General features: G+C 34.9%; 1 protein-coding gene across 2 annotated transcripts in view; it reads right to left on the bottom strand.

The window, feature by feature from the left end:
• LOC101635111 (armadillo repeat-containing protein 3-like) overlaps window positions 1-17,774 on the bottom strand; it is a 55,466-nt gene that overhangs the window by 20,312 nt on the left and 17,380 nt on the right. For both annotated transcript variants that reach the window (XM_004691113.2, XM_012731271.1), the window contains exons 5-9: window positions 17,571-17,748; window positions 15,465-15,659; window positions 13,586-13,769; window positions 3,747-3,899; window positions 3,545-3,650 (exon numbers count right to left, since the gene is read on the bottom strand). In XM_004691113.2, the coding sequence (XP_004691170.1) occupies window positions 3,545-3,650; window positions 3,747-3,899; window positions 13,586-13,769; window positions 15,465-15,659; window positions 17,571-17,748 (816 nt within the window). The remainder of the gene's footprint in view (window positions 1-3,544; window positions 3,651-3,746; window positions 3,900-13,585; window positions 13,770-15,464; window positions 15,660-17,570; window positions 17,749-17,774) is intronic.

The raw sequence follows: 17,774 nt of genomic DNA, 5'->3' as shown, positions 1-17,774 counted from the left end.
GTCTACATATAAACAAGAGAGAATTGATTATGTATTTTCTATAGAAAATCCACAGTTTTTGCTAATCTACATAAGTACTAAAACAGTTATTTCCTTTAATATTTTAGTCATTATTTTATGTCTTATAATTGTTTCTTTAAAAAAAACTAGTCAACAACTATATTTCCTAATTTTTCATAGTTCACCAATAGCCAAAATTTAGTATTGGCAAAGGGAATGAACAACTTTGAACACTTTAATTCTTGGAATAACTTAAAAACATTAATTCTGGTAAGACTTAACAGATGGCAGTGATGAGATAAATTAATTGTTTAAAACACTTTTTCAATATCTATGCTCAGCCCCTCAAGAATATCAACTAACAATAATTCTACTGGGAATAAATAATGTAAAATTCTGATATGACTAATTGGATAAGAGAGTTTAAGTTAAATATAATGAAATTTAGCTGAAAATAGTATTTTCTACTTCAAAAGAGAACAACTTTCTCCTCTGCAAAAAAAACACCAAGTTGAAACTGTCCAAAAGATTAGCAGTAGACCAAAAAGGAAAATTTTGGTAGCCAAGCTAACTAAATGGACAACCTTCATATATAACAATAATGGTTGCTTCTTTCATTTACCTACAACATCGTAGTCAAAGTCCATTAAATAAAGGTAATTACACCAGCATTATGTGTTATCATAACACATCATTACTCAACTTATGAAATGAGTCTCCAACCCCTGGAGATATCTTGAATTAAGCAATAGAAGTCTATTTAAGCCACATGAAGTACGAGTGTAGGGGTGAGGGGTTACATTCTAAGAAATAAAATTAATATTCAAAATGTCTAACTGCATTTTAAAAATTACTAGATATCCAAATAGCTATGAAATGCACATGGAAGGCATTAGCTCTGGTCTTACACTTCTTCCCTTACACCGGTTTGATGACCATTCACCCCCAACTCTGGCCACCCCCGTAGCAGAGCCATGACTCAGCCTCCATTCTCTAGGACTTTCACTTTATAGAAATGGTGACAAGACAGAATGGTTCTATCTAAAATGTGATGTTAGAAACATTCACTAAACTTGAGCTAATTTTTTAGACTACCTGAGTAGAAGACTTTTTTATTGAAAATGACCTACTTACTATCCTATTTTCTATGATTTATATATAACAGTGAAACTATAGAACCCAATAAAACATCAAATCTATACACATACACTCTAGAGGCCATTATTCTAGACATTATATAAACCTAAATATAGTAAGATAAGAGATGTTTTATATAATATTTTTGCACTGGCATTACCATACTGAAAAAAATCATTAAATGTACTATTTTTAAAGCGCAGCTTACTATGACTTAATGCTCTAAAATTTCTATGCTTTCACACAGATGATGATAACCCAGGATTTAGATAATTACTCCATCAAAGATTGTGGCTAATTAAGTAAAACCATTTTCTTTTGATATTTATACATTTCAACTGTTTTTCTTTGGCACTTAGATTTTTAGTCATTCATTTACAAGTGACTACTAAAATACTTGTGTAGTATCAGAGAAAGGAATTAAGTATGTCATGGGGTGGAGGGCTTAATTCAAATTGAAAAAAAGGTAATTTTAGCCACAGTGCCATAAAACAATAACATGAAATTTAATAACATAGTTTGATGGTTAATTTTACTTATCAGCTTGATTGGGAAAAAAGATACACACAACAGGTAAAACAGTATTTTTAAAACTGTTTGTGAAGGTGTTTCTGGGAGAGGTGAGCATTTTAGTTGGTAAACTGGGTATAGCTGGTGACACTTGCCAATGAAGGCAGATGGCACCCAACCCACTCAGGTCAGAGAAAAAAACAGGAAGCAGGGTTGAATTGCTGTCTGTTTGAGTAGGGGGAGCCATCTTATCCTGCCCTCAGACATCAAATTCCTGATTCTTGGGCCTTCAGACTTGGACTCAATTACACTACCAGCTTACTTTAGCTCTAGATTACAAATCTCAAACTTGGGTCCTTCTAGACTTCCATAATCCCATGAGGCAATTTCCGTAACTAACAAATATCTATCTATCTATCTATCTATCTATCTATCTATCTATCTATCTATCTATCTATCTATCTATCTATCTATCTATCTGTCATCTATCTAATCTATCAATCTCTCTAATCTCTCTCTATCACCTATCCTCTCTCTCTCTCTATTATGTTAAAAACAAGACATTAGGCCCCCAATGAAATTGCTTATGTTAAGTACCATGTCACTAAGTCTAGAATTAATTTTTTTAAAGATTTACTTATATATGCCTATAGAGCTGGGGTGCAGGCAAGAGGTGTAGGGGTGGTGTCAGGCTTCACCAGAGACACAATGGGGAGCAGAACAGGCCGACTGAGGAAGTACACTGCTGAGGGGAGCTGTGGGCGAGACAGGAGAGGTCCATTATGCCAAGTGGATGACCTCTGGGGCAGGGCTCTAACTCAAAATGCAGTGGCTGCTTGCAGTGCTGCATCCTAACCTGTTGTGCCACCAGGGAGGGCCCTAGAATTAACTTAATTACAGGTTTGCTCTCTTCCAGAAATAGAATCTTAAGCCAGTCAATCAGGAATCAACTCGTTGACACTAATGTGGTGATCTGCCTGACAGACGCTGCCCTACCCTAAAAGACAGTGATCTTGCCACAACCAATTCACTTTCTGCTAGTTTAACTTCCTTGTTCTTATTCCCTTCCACCTGTAAAAGTTGTTCATTGTGTGGTTTCTCAAGGCTCCTTTCTATCTGCTAGATTGGAAACTGTCCAAATAAGGAATGTAAAAAGTCAGTAAGATCTTTAAAATTTACTTAGTAGAATTTCATTTTTATCAATACCCTATTGGTTCTGTTTCTCTGGGAAGCCCTAATATGTCAAGGGTAATTTTTTTTTTTTATATAGAAGTTTTCCTTTATAGGGTAATGAGCTCTGTAAATGGAAGAACACATACTCTGAAGTCCAAAAAACCTGGGTTTAATTGCTCTGTATGCTCAGAACATTTGGAATATTTACAAAACCTCAATTTCCTCATCTGTGGACAGATTGTCTTGAAAATTAAATGCAGGTCACATACCAGAGTACTTGAAAAGCAAGCACTCCTGTCAAACCCTTTTTCATAGCTCTTACACATATCTTATTTAAATTGACTTTTTAAAACATTTCTAGATTTAATTATGTTTATGCCATTTTTAAAATGATTTTTAAATTTTTAAAAATACCTATCAAAAGTCTATGTAATGTTATCTATAATATATCCAGTTTTATTGTGGCAAATTCCACAAGGGTTAACCTATTTTACCTATATTGAATGGCCCACACATTTTCCCAATAGTCCAGCAACAGTCAAATCTTGTTATATCTTTGGAAAACAGGTCTATCTGATAACTCTTTTCAGAGACTGACTAAGGATCAGCCCAACTAGTGAAAGGAACATGAAGAGCCTTGAAAGCCAAGAGACTGAAATGAGCTCACCCTGGTCTCCTGGCCCAGGAACAACCCAAGCAAGTCAGACTGGGGCTGGGCACTTACTTCGCATTAGCCGGGTTGCAGGTGGTCAGGTTGGCCAGGGCAAGCGCGGCCGCTTCTCCCACCTCTTCACTGTCGCTTTTCAGCAACTGGATTAACTGCGGAATCCCTTTGGGAAGAATTAAATGTGACTTTACAAACAGCCGTGTAAACAAGAACATGGCAACGTAAAAGTGTTCAAAGTAGGGTTTTCCACTTTGCTTACCCTGGGTATTGAAAAACGTCTTGCTGTCCGTATTCTCACACATTGCTGAAATGGCCTGGGAAGCAGCAATTTTAGTTCCATCGTTTTTAGAGCCCAACAGGGCTATAAGGCACTTTTCAACTTCTTGTTCATGAAAAAACTTTCTATTTTCAGCTTTCATAAATCAAAAGGAAAAATATCAGAATTTTGTTGTAAAAACTATGCAGTTAGTTACTTCCTCAACCAAAACATGATAAAATTTTCAAATTCTTTTTAGTTTTGATACAAAGAATCTAAATTTAACAAAATAAAGTAAGTTTAGCAAGAACTTAACACTAATCACATGCCCTGCATGGTATTGTGTTCATAAATGCTATCTTTCACAAAGGACAAAAGCTTGTTTATTTCATATTTATTTTAATTTTGAAAACCAATATTTGAGGAAGTATTAGATCTAAGAGCTGGTAAGATATACACTCAAGATTAGAAGAGAGGAGAAAATAAAAATGATCAATAAAGTATGATTCCAAGTTTAAGGAATCTATAATCTTACATCAAAGAAATAATGATCATCTCTTATGTTACTACATGCTGATAGCAAAAGTCAAAAAAATTTTTAACTGAAAAATTACCATAAAATAATTTAAATATATATAAGCAAATTTTCTTTATTTGTAAACTAATTATTACTCTAAATACATACCATAATACTCATGCTACCATAAACCACTAAATTAAGAACCAAAATATTTTCAGTATTCTTTTTTGCAACTGTTTTTCTCTTAATTTCATTTGATTTTTTACGAAATAAAAATCTCGTTACTTTATGAAAGCAAAGATTGCATGACACTAACTAGAACATTAAAACTTATTTTTTTCATAGCAAACTTCATAAAACTGTTTATTCAAAAAGGGTACAAAAATATTAAGGCAAAATTCATTTTACTGCTATAAGAGAGGACAGTTTGGCCTGAAACACTTACAAAGAATTCCTCATTAATTTATTTACCATTGAGAAAACTTTCTCTAGGTTGGATTTTTCCATTAACCTTTATGTAGTCAATTTACATGATTAATACAGATGCATGGTTGATATATGCTCTTAGGATATTGAGGTATAAGAATATTTTGCTAGAATTAAAATATCTGCAAAAAACTGATACTAATTTAGATTACAACAACTTCATGTGAAAACAATTCATCACTGATACATATTTTCAGTCAACTTGGTTTTTTCCCTACAAAATATTTTCATGAATTATTGCAAGGTTTTCATTTCAAAATTAACATCTGATATCTGTGTTAACAATGTTTTTCAAAAATTGCTTTTTCAGAAGCAGTTGCATGTTCAGATGTCACCATATTTGCAAATGCTGTTGGCCTTTGTTCATCTGACACACAGATGTATGCCAAGCAATCTGGTCATGACTAACACTGGCTAAGTTACTCACACTTCTGCTCATTCGTCTTAAACCAATATGCACCATGTCCTGTAATCCTGTCATTTTAATCCCTGCTCCTTTCATTTAAAGTTAGAATTCAGGCAGGGACTGACTGTTCCATGAAGATGCCAGGATTCATATTCAAATCACAAGTACGTGGCTCCTAAAGTGTTTTGCAAAATATGTCCCCTTTATTAGTTTTCCTGCATAAGAGCTGAAATTCTTAAGAATTTATGACCTAAAATCCTTAAAACTAGAGTTGACTTCCCTGATGGTTCTAAAGCAACTTTCCTAAGCAGAACACTTAAGAGTGTGGAATCTATCAGGAAAACTGACCAAAATAATTCCTTTGAAAGGACTAAATTTAGAGTATTGATAGCTGCAGCCAAAACATTATATATACAATTATCAGGTCAGAAAGGCTTTTTTTTTTTTTAAATAATTTAAATACTTTAGGCAACTAGTTTCTCAGCCCTGCTTGGAGTGTTCTCAAAATCCAGCTGGTTCACCAAATCTCAAAAGAGCTGGCTTCTGAGTGGTTATAAAAGATTTTTAAAAATGAATTAACATATTAACCAAGTGTCTTCACTGATCTTTTATACCAAGAAGTATTTATGTTTTAATTATGCAGGTAATGAAAATAGCAAGACAATTATGCTACCAAAAGAGTAATATCCTCTAAAAATACCATGCATTTAGTATTGCTAACCAGAAGCTTGAAGTCTTATAATTGCAAATAAATCTGTATGCAATGATGCTTCTCTCACTCATTCTGTGAAGGTGCTATTGTGCCACCTTTGCTCCTGCTGAGATGTTAATGCCAATGCATATACCTTATGGCACCTGGTAATTATCACCTTCTCCCTTTCAGTGTCCACTATGATTTGGGATTTTCATGGTTTAGAAATGTGGCAATACTTTATTTAACATGGTGAATTTACAGTATGTTTAATTATATGCTTGCTTTGAAACAGTGAAAATTTCTGATGATGAAAAGAAACTGTTATAAATGAGTAATGATGGTTATACTGCCCTGAATGGTATGAAGTACAATATATGCTAAAATACTACTTCTGAATGGCGTTTTCTTCGAAAAGTTACAGAAAACTTCATGATTATTTACCTTCAATACAGAAATGCTTTGTTAATCCTTATTAAGTTTTTAGAGTTTATTTTTGCTGCTAATATAAAACAGAGCCATCTCGTTAAGCTATCTGGGTCTGAAAAATAGAAGTCAAGGTTGATATAAAAAGGTAATTGGTTGATATAAAAAGATCAACAGTTGATATCAAAAGGATAAACCAAAAAAATACAGGTAAGCGCTGAAAAAAAAAGTGAATATAGGTGATAGTGGGGCGAAACAGTGACTATTTTGTATCTGTCTAGGTAAACAGCAGTAAGAAGCAAAGAAAACAATGAAATTAAAAAATTGCCATGTAGGGCCCTCCCTGGTGGCGCAGCGTGTTAAAGCACAGCACTGAAAAGCTTAAGCCACTTCAACATGAGCTCCATCCCACCTGCCCCTGAGGTGACCACATGGCGTGACAGACGTCTCCTGACCAGCCCGCTGCTCCCCTCAGCAGTATACTTCCTTGATCTGCCTGTTCTGCTCCCCACTCTGTTGCTGGTGAAGCCTCTCACCGCCCCTGAGCCTGTGGCCTGTACCCCAGTTCTGTATGCACAAATAAATAAATCTTTAAAAAGAAATTGCCATGTAAATGGGTAGATGTCAATCTATTGTAGGGGAAGATAGAAAATTTCCACCATTCTCCGAGTTCCTCTTGAGTTTGTTACTAAAAAAATTAGTATCAGCCAAAGAAGGAGGAGAAAAAATAAATTTCTTATGTATGTATATAGAATCTATGTAGATTCAGAAGTAAAGGAGTGTAAGTATCTTGAGGTAAGGAGTGGGGTAGGGTCTGAGGCTTAGCGAAGCAGGGGACTTACTTGAGGAAAGAGTGACTCATATGAAGACTAGATGCCTGTAATCAGATGTTTACTTAGCCATATAGATAAGTTTCTTCAATAGAAAGATTGTTTGTGGTACACATCCTAATTCTGAGTAATAGCCCCAATTTTCATTCTTCCAGAGATGTAAGGGAGTGGGAAAACATGTTCTGAACATTTTGGGGAGACTTTTCTGTACATTAGGGGGAGGACTATCTATCACTATCCTCCGCGTGAAAATATTAGTTCTGTCTAGTATTGTATTCTGGACAGAAGCAAACAGCTCTGCCACTCATGGAAGAGTGGAATTTCTTAGAGAATTATGCTTCTGGATAAACTTGGAATGGAAGAACATTCTTAAACTCCCTTTTTTTCAATCAGGAGAGTCTGCCCTTTGGGATATGTACACACTACTGGAATATATGTATAGTGAGAGAGCTTAAATCTTCACAGAAACTTCTGTCTAGAAACGCCATAAAGGAAGCTTCCAAACCAGATATTGCCTAAGCTATAAGACAATAAACCATCTCTATAGTGATTAAATTTAAAAATCCATTTGACATACCTTCCTAGAGTTTGAACAGCCACTAAAGATGGTGAAAAAATAAGAAGTAAGGAGACACGTCAGAAGGCGTAGATAAAAGTTACCAGCTGGAGTGAGCTATTATTTTATAAAATGTAAGCCTTTACAGTGACAGATGAAAACTGCAAGACAATGGTGAGGACCTCTACTGTGACACAGGTCAAGTGATAGGTAGATATAAATCTCCACCTATCTGGAAGTGGGACTTCTGCCAAACAATAGAGCTAACTTCTGTGTTGTGTCTACCTTGTCTTCCAAAGTAGCAGGGTCAGATTACTTTGGTCCATACACAGGTTTTGCTTTGTTCTACCACTTTAGGGATAGGAGGCTATGGTGTGAGGAAACTGACGGCATATTTAAAGGAAAGTGGACAACAGTAGGCTGCTAGTTTCCTGAAAGATATGTTATACACATCAAGTAAAGACTGAAAATATATCTAGGATTTAGAAGTTAGAAGGTCAATGTCAAACTTTATGAGGGTCATTTTGGAAGGATTGCAACTACTGAGAAAGAAGCAAAATGGATCCTTCTTAGCTTTGTGTTTTTATTAAAAGCATGCCCAGAAAAGGTGTTCTTCATTGAATAAAATATTTAAAACCGAAATTATGAAAAAGTTTATCCTAGGAATGGAAGGAGTACATAGAATGGAAGGAGTACATAGATGCTCTAAAACTGATGAATATTTCTGGGGAAATAAGTGAAATGCAACAAAGGCAATAATTGAAAGTATAATCATCAAAGATAGTTCAAGTTAGGAAAAATAAAGAAAACATCATTCTGGAGTTCAAAGCCTTAACTATGGTATGCACAGAAAGAGTCTCAGACACATTTTGGCAAAATTTTGAACTCATAGAATAAAGGTCTCTACCCAAGTACACAGAGAAAATATCGTATTTACAAAAAGAATACAAGTTAACTGGACTGTCTTTATAAAATGATAGAACTTGAGGAGAACATGTTATGAAACAAGAATCCCAAACTTTAAAATGTCATATGTATATTTGTAGGCAAATTCTCAAAAAACAGATCATTCTTGATTACTCATGAAAATAAAAGTGTAACAACAAAAATAAGTTGATGAATTGAAAAATGAAGCAAAAATAAAGGCTTAAGAAGGGGTATATTTTAGTATTAGAAATTGACAATGAAACTGAAAGAGCTCCTAATGATTATAATGATAAATGGTAAATGTGGACAAACTTTAATGTAATGACAAAGTGATTCTTTAGAAAAAGTATTATATAGATTTTAGAGAAGAGAAATTATGAACCCCTTATAAATTTACAAACATCAGAAGGGAAAAGTTACAGAAGAAAAATGCTAAATAACTTAAGTAACTAAAGTGGCTGTATCATTGAAAAAAACATTTAAAAAGTAAATCTATATAACAAAAAAAAGAAAGAAAACAAGAGACAAGTTAGAAAAAAAGAGTAAAAGCATAAGTAGAATGTCAGTAAGAAGGAAAAAAATGCAATAACTGCAAAAATAAATCGACAGTGTTTTACAACTTACCTTTCTATATGCTTGGAATGAAGACCATGCAATATTGTTAGCCACTACCCTTTATGCCTTCCCTTATACCTCTGTATGCTTCTAAAATGAGTCTTTTCAGTTGTTTCTTTATTTAAACCATTTGGAATGTACAGAGCTGGGTTTTTGCCCAAGACTACATCTGATACTATATGATAATCTTATTATCAAATTAGCATTTAAAACTAAAAATCAGGAAGTGAGATTTAAAAGAAAATCAGTAGTGGATCTAAGATGACATTAAATATAGCAAAGTTACATAAAATAAAATTACAAGAGACAATCTACAGAAATAATATAGTGGGAAACTTCTTATATACCACTCATAACATATTACTCTGATAGATCAAAATATATTAAAAATTAGAACTGTGATGATTTAAGGGAATGTGGGGAAAAAATCAATTTGATGTAGATGAAATAAATGCAGATTTAGTCATTACATTTTAAATTAAAGGGTGAGGAGACATAATTTGGAACTGTAATGTATCAGTTAGAACTGACATAAGAGAGCAGATTCAAAAAACATCAAGTGCCAGATGGGACTTTAAGACTATCTGGTGGGTTTTCTTTATGCTACAACTTAAGAATGAATTTCAACAAATAGTGCTGGGAAAATTGAATATTCATATACACAAGAACAAAATGGTATGTCATATATAAGAACACCTCAAAATGGGTCAAAGATCTACATGTAGGAGTATAAACTATAAAACTCTTAGAAGAAAACCTAGAGGAAAACTTTCATGGCATTGGATTTATTAATGACTTATTGACTATAACACCAAAAATATCAGCAACAGAAGAAAAAAAAAGATAAATTGGACTTCATAAAAATTTAAGATTTCAATATATCAAAGTTAATCAGTAGAGTAGAAAGGCAATCTGCAGAATGAGAGAAGATATTTGCAAATCATACATCTGATAAAGAGTTTATCCAAAAAATATATTTTTTAAAACTCCTACAAATCTATCACACAGATTGTAACAACCTGCTTTAAGACAAGGACAAAGAATTTGAGTATAAAATTTTCTTCACAGAAGATAGACAAATGTCCAATAGCAAAGAAAAAGACGTTCAACATCACTAATCAAAACACAGTAAAATATCACTTCACAGCCTTTGGACAGCTGCTATTAAAATAAAACAAACAGAAAATAACAAGTATTGCCTAGAATATGGAGAAATTGGAACCCTGGGTTCTGTTGATGGGAATGTAAAATAGTAGTTGCTATGGACAACAGAATACTGTTTTCTCAAAATATTAACCATAGAATGACTGTAGGATCCAGTAATTCCATTTCACAGTACATATTTCTGTATCAGTATTCATAAGCATCATTATTCATATTTACCAAGTGGTGAAAAACCCAAGTGTCCCTTGATGGAGGAATGAATCAACAAAATCTGATATCTACATATATTGTATTATTATTCAGCTTTAAAAGGAAGGAAATTCTGACACATGCTACAATATGGAAGAACCCTAAAGAAAACATGTAAGTGAAAGAAGTCAATGATAAAGGATAGGATTAATAGTGTTTGCCGGGGCTGCAGGGAGAGGAGTGAAGACGTATAGTTTCATGGGCACAGAATGTGAGTTTTGCAAAAAAAAAAAAAATGAGTTCCAGAGGAAGGGAGAAAATGGCACTAAAGCAGGTTCCCTGCTTTGTTCTGAAAGTAGTTCAGAGTTACTGTGCCCAGAGAATCCTGTGACTTAGACAAGACTAGAGCACCTTGCCCCACTGGAGACTAGTGCAGACCATGGCACCATGGCATAGGGGACACTAAAGAATTCAACTTTATGAAATAAAAGATGGGTGGAGAAAGATACCTGGAAACTGTGGCTGGGGTGGGAGCCAGCAGGCAAACCTACACTATCATTGTCTGGCAGTCATGGGCAAGAGAGAGCTGATGGGTGTAGAGGCATACCCTTACCCAAGGGAAGATACATGCTCAGGGGCTGGGGTTAGTCGAACATCCAAGTTTCTAGTGAAGAAAATAGGATGTAAAACTGAGCCTGTTGTCCTGCAACCCCTTAAGGCTCCAACTGATCCTGTGAATCACATTGAAATTGTGGTCTTAGGGAATAGAGATATTGAGTCTAGGAACCCAGAGAGAGGGGCTTATCAGTGGTGTACAAACATGAGTAACCCCACACAGTACTTTCAACCCCTCTCCAACCCACTGACTCAGTTTTGCAGATTAGTTCTCCCCTACAAACAAATCCCTGAAACAAACCAGGGAGAGCTTTAAAAGAAAAAAAAAAAAAATCCCATAGCACCATCTACTGGAAAAGTGGAAATTCAGCACACATAGGTTACTTAGCTAGCAAATGGACAAGATAAACAGATAAATGGAAAATACATAGCCTGGCACCAAAAATCCTCAAGTGAATATTCACCATAAAGAGAGAACAAATCTCCAGAATCCAACCATTAAGGCATGGAAGTTACTTTCTTCCTATCATATACAGAATTCAAAATTGCCATGATAAAGAAATTCAAAGAAATGTAAAAACACACACATACACACAGAGAGAAAGTTCATCAAAGATATATAAGAAAACTCAGAAAAACAATGTGCTGAGAAATGAAATTAATGATCAAAAAATAGAAATTGAAGCTTTATATAAGAAAATGGTGGGATTGCAAAAGTTCAATAGAAGAGACAAAAAGAATTCTGGAAAAAGCAATGGAAGTAAAACAGATCAATTGGAAGATTGAGCTGGTTACCTTGGAAATAGTAATGCATGGAGAATATAAGTAGGAGTAGAAAGAGAAATACATAGAAAGAAAAAAAATGTATAAATTCTGAAAATATTATAGCACCATGAAGAAAGGTAAACAAGAATAATGGGTATTCCAGAAGGGAACAGAGAATGCATTTAAAGAAATAATAGAGGAAAACTTCACAAAACTGGAAAAGTAGTTAGATGTACAAGTTCGTGAATCTAAAAAGAATGCTTAGCTACCTCGATGTAACGAGATCTACGTAGGTCATAAAGTCACTCTTGTGACTTTTTCAAGAGTTCCAGACAAATATTACAACTGGCTAGTGGGGAAAAACAGATAACCTATACACATACCCCCATCAGGTTTCTATCGGACTTCTCTGTGGAAATACATGGGCAAAGTGAAACTAGAATAACATATTCAAAACACCTAGAAATAAAAACTGCCTGCCAGGAATACTACATTGAGCAAGACGCTCTTTCAGTTATAAGGGAGAAATAAAGGTCTTCTGATACAAACCAAAGCTGAAGGAATTTACAAAAGCTTCCAGTGAAGAACTATTAAAATGCACCTCATGTCTAGTTTGAAGAGAAGAACATAAAAGTACAGAACAAAGAAATATATAAAAACAGAAAACTAAGGACTAAATGGAGGCATAGACCCTCATATATCAATAACCACACTAATGTGAATGCATTAAACTCACCAATCAAATGACCCAGAGGAACAGAAAGCAAAATGCAGCTTTTTGCTGTCCCTGGGAAATGCACATGAGCTCCAAAGAGAAACACAGGCTCAAAGTTAAGTGTTGAAAAATAATCTTACTAGCAAATGGGACCAATAGAAAAGAAAGAACAGGCATCTGTGTAACATATTAAATAGATATCCAGCTTGAAAATGTAACGAGATAGGACTCTATATAACAATTAAACCACTGTATATTAGAAAGACATGCACTCATTAATAAATGTTCACAAAATGTAGAAGCATCAAAATACATAAGGTAAAAATTATGAAATCTTTAACAATGGCAGTTAGTAGTGGTAGGGGACTTTGAACCCTAGTTTCGCCAATGGACAGATTAATTAGATAGAAAATAAAGTAGGAAACAATAATATGTAGAATTAGATAACATGGACTACGGTAAGTCACGAGCATTGAGATGATTTTGGTCTTAATAGCTTGTATGGTAACATTCTTTTTTTTTAATGTTTTTTTATTTGTCTAACTGTAGAAGAAAGTTTTCTTTCTACATTTCGTTTAAGATTTATTTATTTATACAAGAACTAGGGTACTGGTGAGAGGTGTAGGGGGTGAAAGGCTTCACAGAGTGGGGAGCAGAACAGGCAGATAGACCAAAATATACTACTGAGGGGAGGTGCAGGCAGGCCAGGAGAGGTCTGTCATACCATGTGGGTCACCTCCCTGGCGGGGGATCAAACTGGTGCTGTAGTGGCTGCAATTTGCTTCATAGTGCTGTGCTTTAACCTCTGAGCTAGCAGGGTGCCATTCCCTGAATGGTAACATTCTTAAATGGTCACAGAAAAAGCAAGCCAATGCTTGCTAAGAACCAGTCAAGAATATAAGAGGAAACATGTACATTTGTATGAAATGAGACGTACAGTTATATGCAGCTTTAGTGATTGCTTTTGCTGCATTCTTCTGAATATCAGGAATTGTAGAGTTTTCTGCAAATGTCAGGAGCTTCTTAAGACCCCCAGTCTGCTGAATCAGCATCATAGTATCACTATCTTCAAGGCAATTGGCTATCACTAACAGCGCTTCTGTGTGAAGGTCACTCAAGTCCTAATAATAAAAGCAAACAAAACTTTATAGAGAATTGTGCTAAAAGAAATGTATACTTTCAAATTTTACTGCAGGAAGGACTGAAGTCAGTTACAATATAATGTGATTAATTTTGTTGTGACAGAGACTTAAGGAAACAGCTCTATTTATTTTAAGTAACATCACTGTTTCTAGAGTCCAGAAATATACCCACAAATACATAGATATTTAATCTATGATAAAGGAGCCAAGAATATACACTGAAGAAAGGAAAGCCTCTTCAATAATGGTGTTTGAAACTAGACAGTCACATGCAAAAGAGTGAAACTAAACCACTGTCATGTATCATACCAGAAAAATTAATTAAAAAATGGAGATCAGGTGTGGATGTAAGACCTAAAGCCATAAAATAAAAAAAAAGAAGACATAGACAAAACATTCCACAATATTGGACTTAGTGGTGTCTTTGCAATTTGTCTTCAAGTCATAAAAAGGAAAACAGAGAATATAAACAATTAGGACTACATCAAACTAAAAAATCTGCATAAGGAAGAAACTGTCACTAAGACAGACACCCTATCGAATGGGAGAAAACATTTGCTCACCATCTATCCTACAATGGTCTCATCCAAAAGGTACAAAGAACTCATATAACTTAACAAAAACAAAATAACCCAATCAAAATACGGCAAAAGAGCTAAACACACACTTTCAAAGAAAACATAGATAGCCAAGAGGCACATGATAAACAGTTCATCATCGCTTATCCATGGGAAATACAAATCAAAACCATGAGATATCACCTCACAAATATAAGAATGCCCATATAAAAAAGATAGGAAAGAATATATGTTGGTGGAATGTTGTAAAAAGGAGCCCTTCCTATATTACTGGTGGGAATGTAGACTGGCCCAACCCCCACACTAAATAGTATGGCAATATCTCAAAATATTAACAATATTCCCTATCATGAAATAATTCCACTCCTACCTGAAGACAAACCAGATAAAAGGGACACTCCTACATCGTTGCAGCATTATTTACAATAGCCAATGGTGGTAATAAACCTAAGTACCCAAATACAGATGAATGGGTAGAAGAGTGAGTATATTATACATGGAGGAAGAGTAGTCAGCTATTTAAAAAGATAAGCTCTTGACATTTGTTATAATGTGAATGGAACTGATGGTGATTATGATAAGTGAATTAAGTCTAAAGGAAAAAGAAAAATAGCATCTGTTGTCATTTATATACAGAATATAAAGATATAAAACAGAAGTTCAGATAAAGCCAAATCAACAACAAATTCTAGGAGTCTGACTAGAGCTGAGGTGAGAGAGAGAGAGGGGGGGAGAGAGGGAGGGAGGGAGGGAGAATGAGCACTCTGGAGTCAGGTGGAGGATTATGGGTGGAGGACTATGGGTGTTTCAGTGGTGGGTGTGGTGTGGTTAGAAATACCTGAAGGGGGAGCCTATACCTCTGAAATATAAATAACACTGTGGACAATGTTATCTCAGTAAGAAAAGAAAAATTATTTTTAAATCACCTAACTAGTGTTTGAGTTGATCATGCTGATAAACTGTGTCATAAAGCAAATCATTTATGTTAAATATCATGCTTAAATAGAATTCAATTTCATTTTATAATATTCTACAATTTATAACAACTTTCAGGAGATTTATTTCCTTATAGAGAGTTAAAAGAATGACACAATACCTTACTTTCTAAGATCTTAATAAGCTGGTCCACTCCTTGATTGTCTCTTAGCAGTACTCGTGACTCCTTATCATTTGTAACAACACCTAAGGTTTTGAGAGCCAACAGCTGAATAATCGGATATTCTGAATTCAAGAGTTCTAAGATAGGAGGGATGGCATTTAGCTCTGGAAGTGTAGTTCGACATTGAAAATCCTGCCATAAGAAACAAACGATTGAGAAAGCAACTGTGAAGGAAAAACACCATCTCAAAAATGAAGAAATTATATTTTCTAACAGTCAGAAATTGTAATTTTCCATCTTTTATCCCAAATGTCTTTCAAAAAGAATTCATAAAAATAGAGAACCCTCAAATGATAATACAAATCATTCATTTAAATAGTGCAGATATTGTCAATAAAAAAGGATATATATATATATATATAAGCTATAACTTTTGCAGCTATCATTCATTTGTCACAACAGCAAATTCCTATTACTATAAGCAACATTATAATAAAGTCTATGCATAACATAATTTTTTCACACTCTATATTTTGTTTCAAATAGCATTTGATAAGATTAGATGATGGCATCAATTCCTTATTCTCCTCACCCAACAGCCTGTTTGTGAAATGCTCATAAGCACATGGTCCCCTGGGCAGCCCTGCACAATCTGACATCAGGGTTCGCTCTGATGCTGACCTTTGTTTAAAACACATATAATATGAAGGGGTCTTTACAGTCTAGACAAGCTGTTTTGTATCTTGTGTCTGTAATTCTGTGTGACTCTGGGGAAGAGGGGTTGGGTGGAGTGAGCAATGGAGTGAACCAGGCAAAAAGCCAGGAAAAGTCCCAAACTCTGACTACTGAACATCTTAAATGGCAGCATGTAAAAGAACACTAGAGGGGGAAAGGGCCCCGCTTACAGCTCACCTTTCCTGTTTCCGCCCTTCCATTCAGCTTTAATATCTAAGTTTCTTCAGACATAAAAGTTGCAGTTTACTATTGGTATAAAGTGAATTATGTGGAAAGTACAATAACTGGAGTCATATTAAAATAGGACCAGAGAATGATGAGAAGAAAAAAAATTGCTTCACTCTTATCTTTAAACTGGAGCTAACCCTTAGGCTAGATCAATCTACCAACATTCCAAGAAACCAACAAGAAGGAGAATATCCAATTTGAAAGAACTGATAAGGAGAACTTTCCCTTCTTTTACCATGTGACGCCTTCCATCTGTCCACGTACACTGTGTGTCTCCTTCAAGTGACCATTCACTCACCCATGACCTCATCCTCCATGACCTTATTCATCTTTGTCTCTCTATAAAAACTTTCCTGGGTCTCTCTTCTGGACGTATTTCAGGTTACTGTCTAAATCCATGCACCTCAATCTTCAATTCTTTGCTATCCCAAAATAAACACATTTCAGCTTGTCCATTTTCCCTTCTATTCTCCGGTTGAAGGTTAGTGATTATAGCAACTTGGAGTTGTGACCTATGGGTTCACTTTGGTTATCAATAAACACAACACAGCACTCACTTCCTTGTGATTTTCATAATATCATCTTTTCTTTAGCTTATTAGCTTGTAAAAATATAGCATATAATACACATAACTTGAAAACACATGCTAATCAACTCCTTAGATTTTTCAGTAAGGGTTCAGTCAACAGCAGTTTATCAGTAGTTCAGTTTGGAAAGACTGGAAAGTTGTATTTGAATTTTTGGTAGCAAAAGAGTTGGCACCCCTAACACCTACGATGCTCAAGGGTGAACTGTGCACCCCACATGCTTGGATCACTTAGCCAGTCAAGATGTCATCACCCAGATTAAACTAGTTCAATATAAAGACTTCCTGTTTCAGAAGAAATACATTTTATCTGCCTTAATTTGCAAGTCATTCTATTCTTTTACATGAAATATGTTTCTCAAAAGTCCTTTTACGGGAAACAGATGATGTGAAAAATGAAAAGTACCTACATTGAATTTCCATATTTTTTCTGAATAACCACTAAATAGAACTAAGAAGACCTAGTGAGTTTTAAAAATCTCCCCTTTTTATATACAAAGAATAAATTCTATAATCAGTTCTTGTCCAGACACATTCTCAGCACTTGATCTTACCTGGACCAAGTTGTAAATGCACTCAATAGAATTCTTCTTCACATCAGGGTCAGGGCTGCTCAGCAGTCTGACGAGGGGCTCTAATCCGCCGCACTCAAATATTTGCACTTTGCTGGTGTACTCCGCAGACATGTTTGCCAGGCAAAGACTAGCAAATTCGTGGATAATTACTTCTTCTGCATGTCAAAAACAGAGAGCATGAGT

This window comes from Condylura cristata, unplaced genomic scaffold, assembly GCF_000260355.1.
Source record: "Condylura cristata isolate star-nosed mole 26May11 unplaced genomic scaffold, ConCri1.0 scaffold00030, whole genome shotgun sequence".
Classification (NCBI taxonomy): domain Eukaryota; kingdom Metazoa; phylum Chordata; class Mammalia; order Eulipotyphla; family Talpidae; genus Condylura; species Condylura cristata.
Note: the sequence above shows the minus strand (reverse complement) of the source record. Positions and strands in the feature narration are given on the sequence as shown.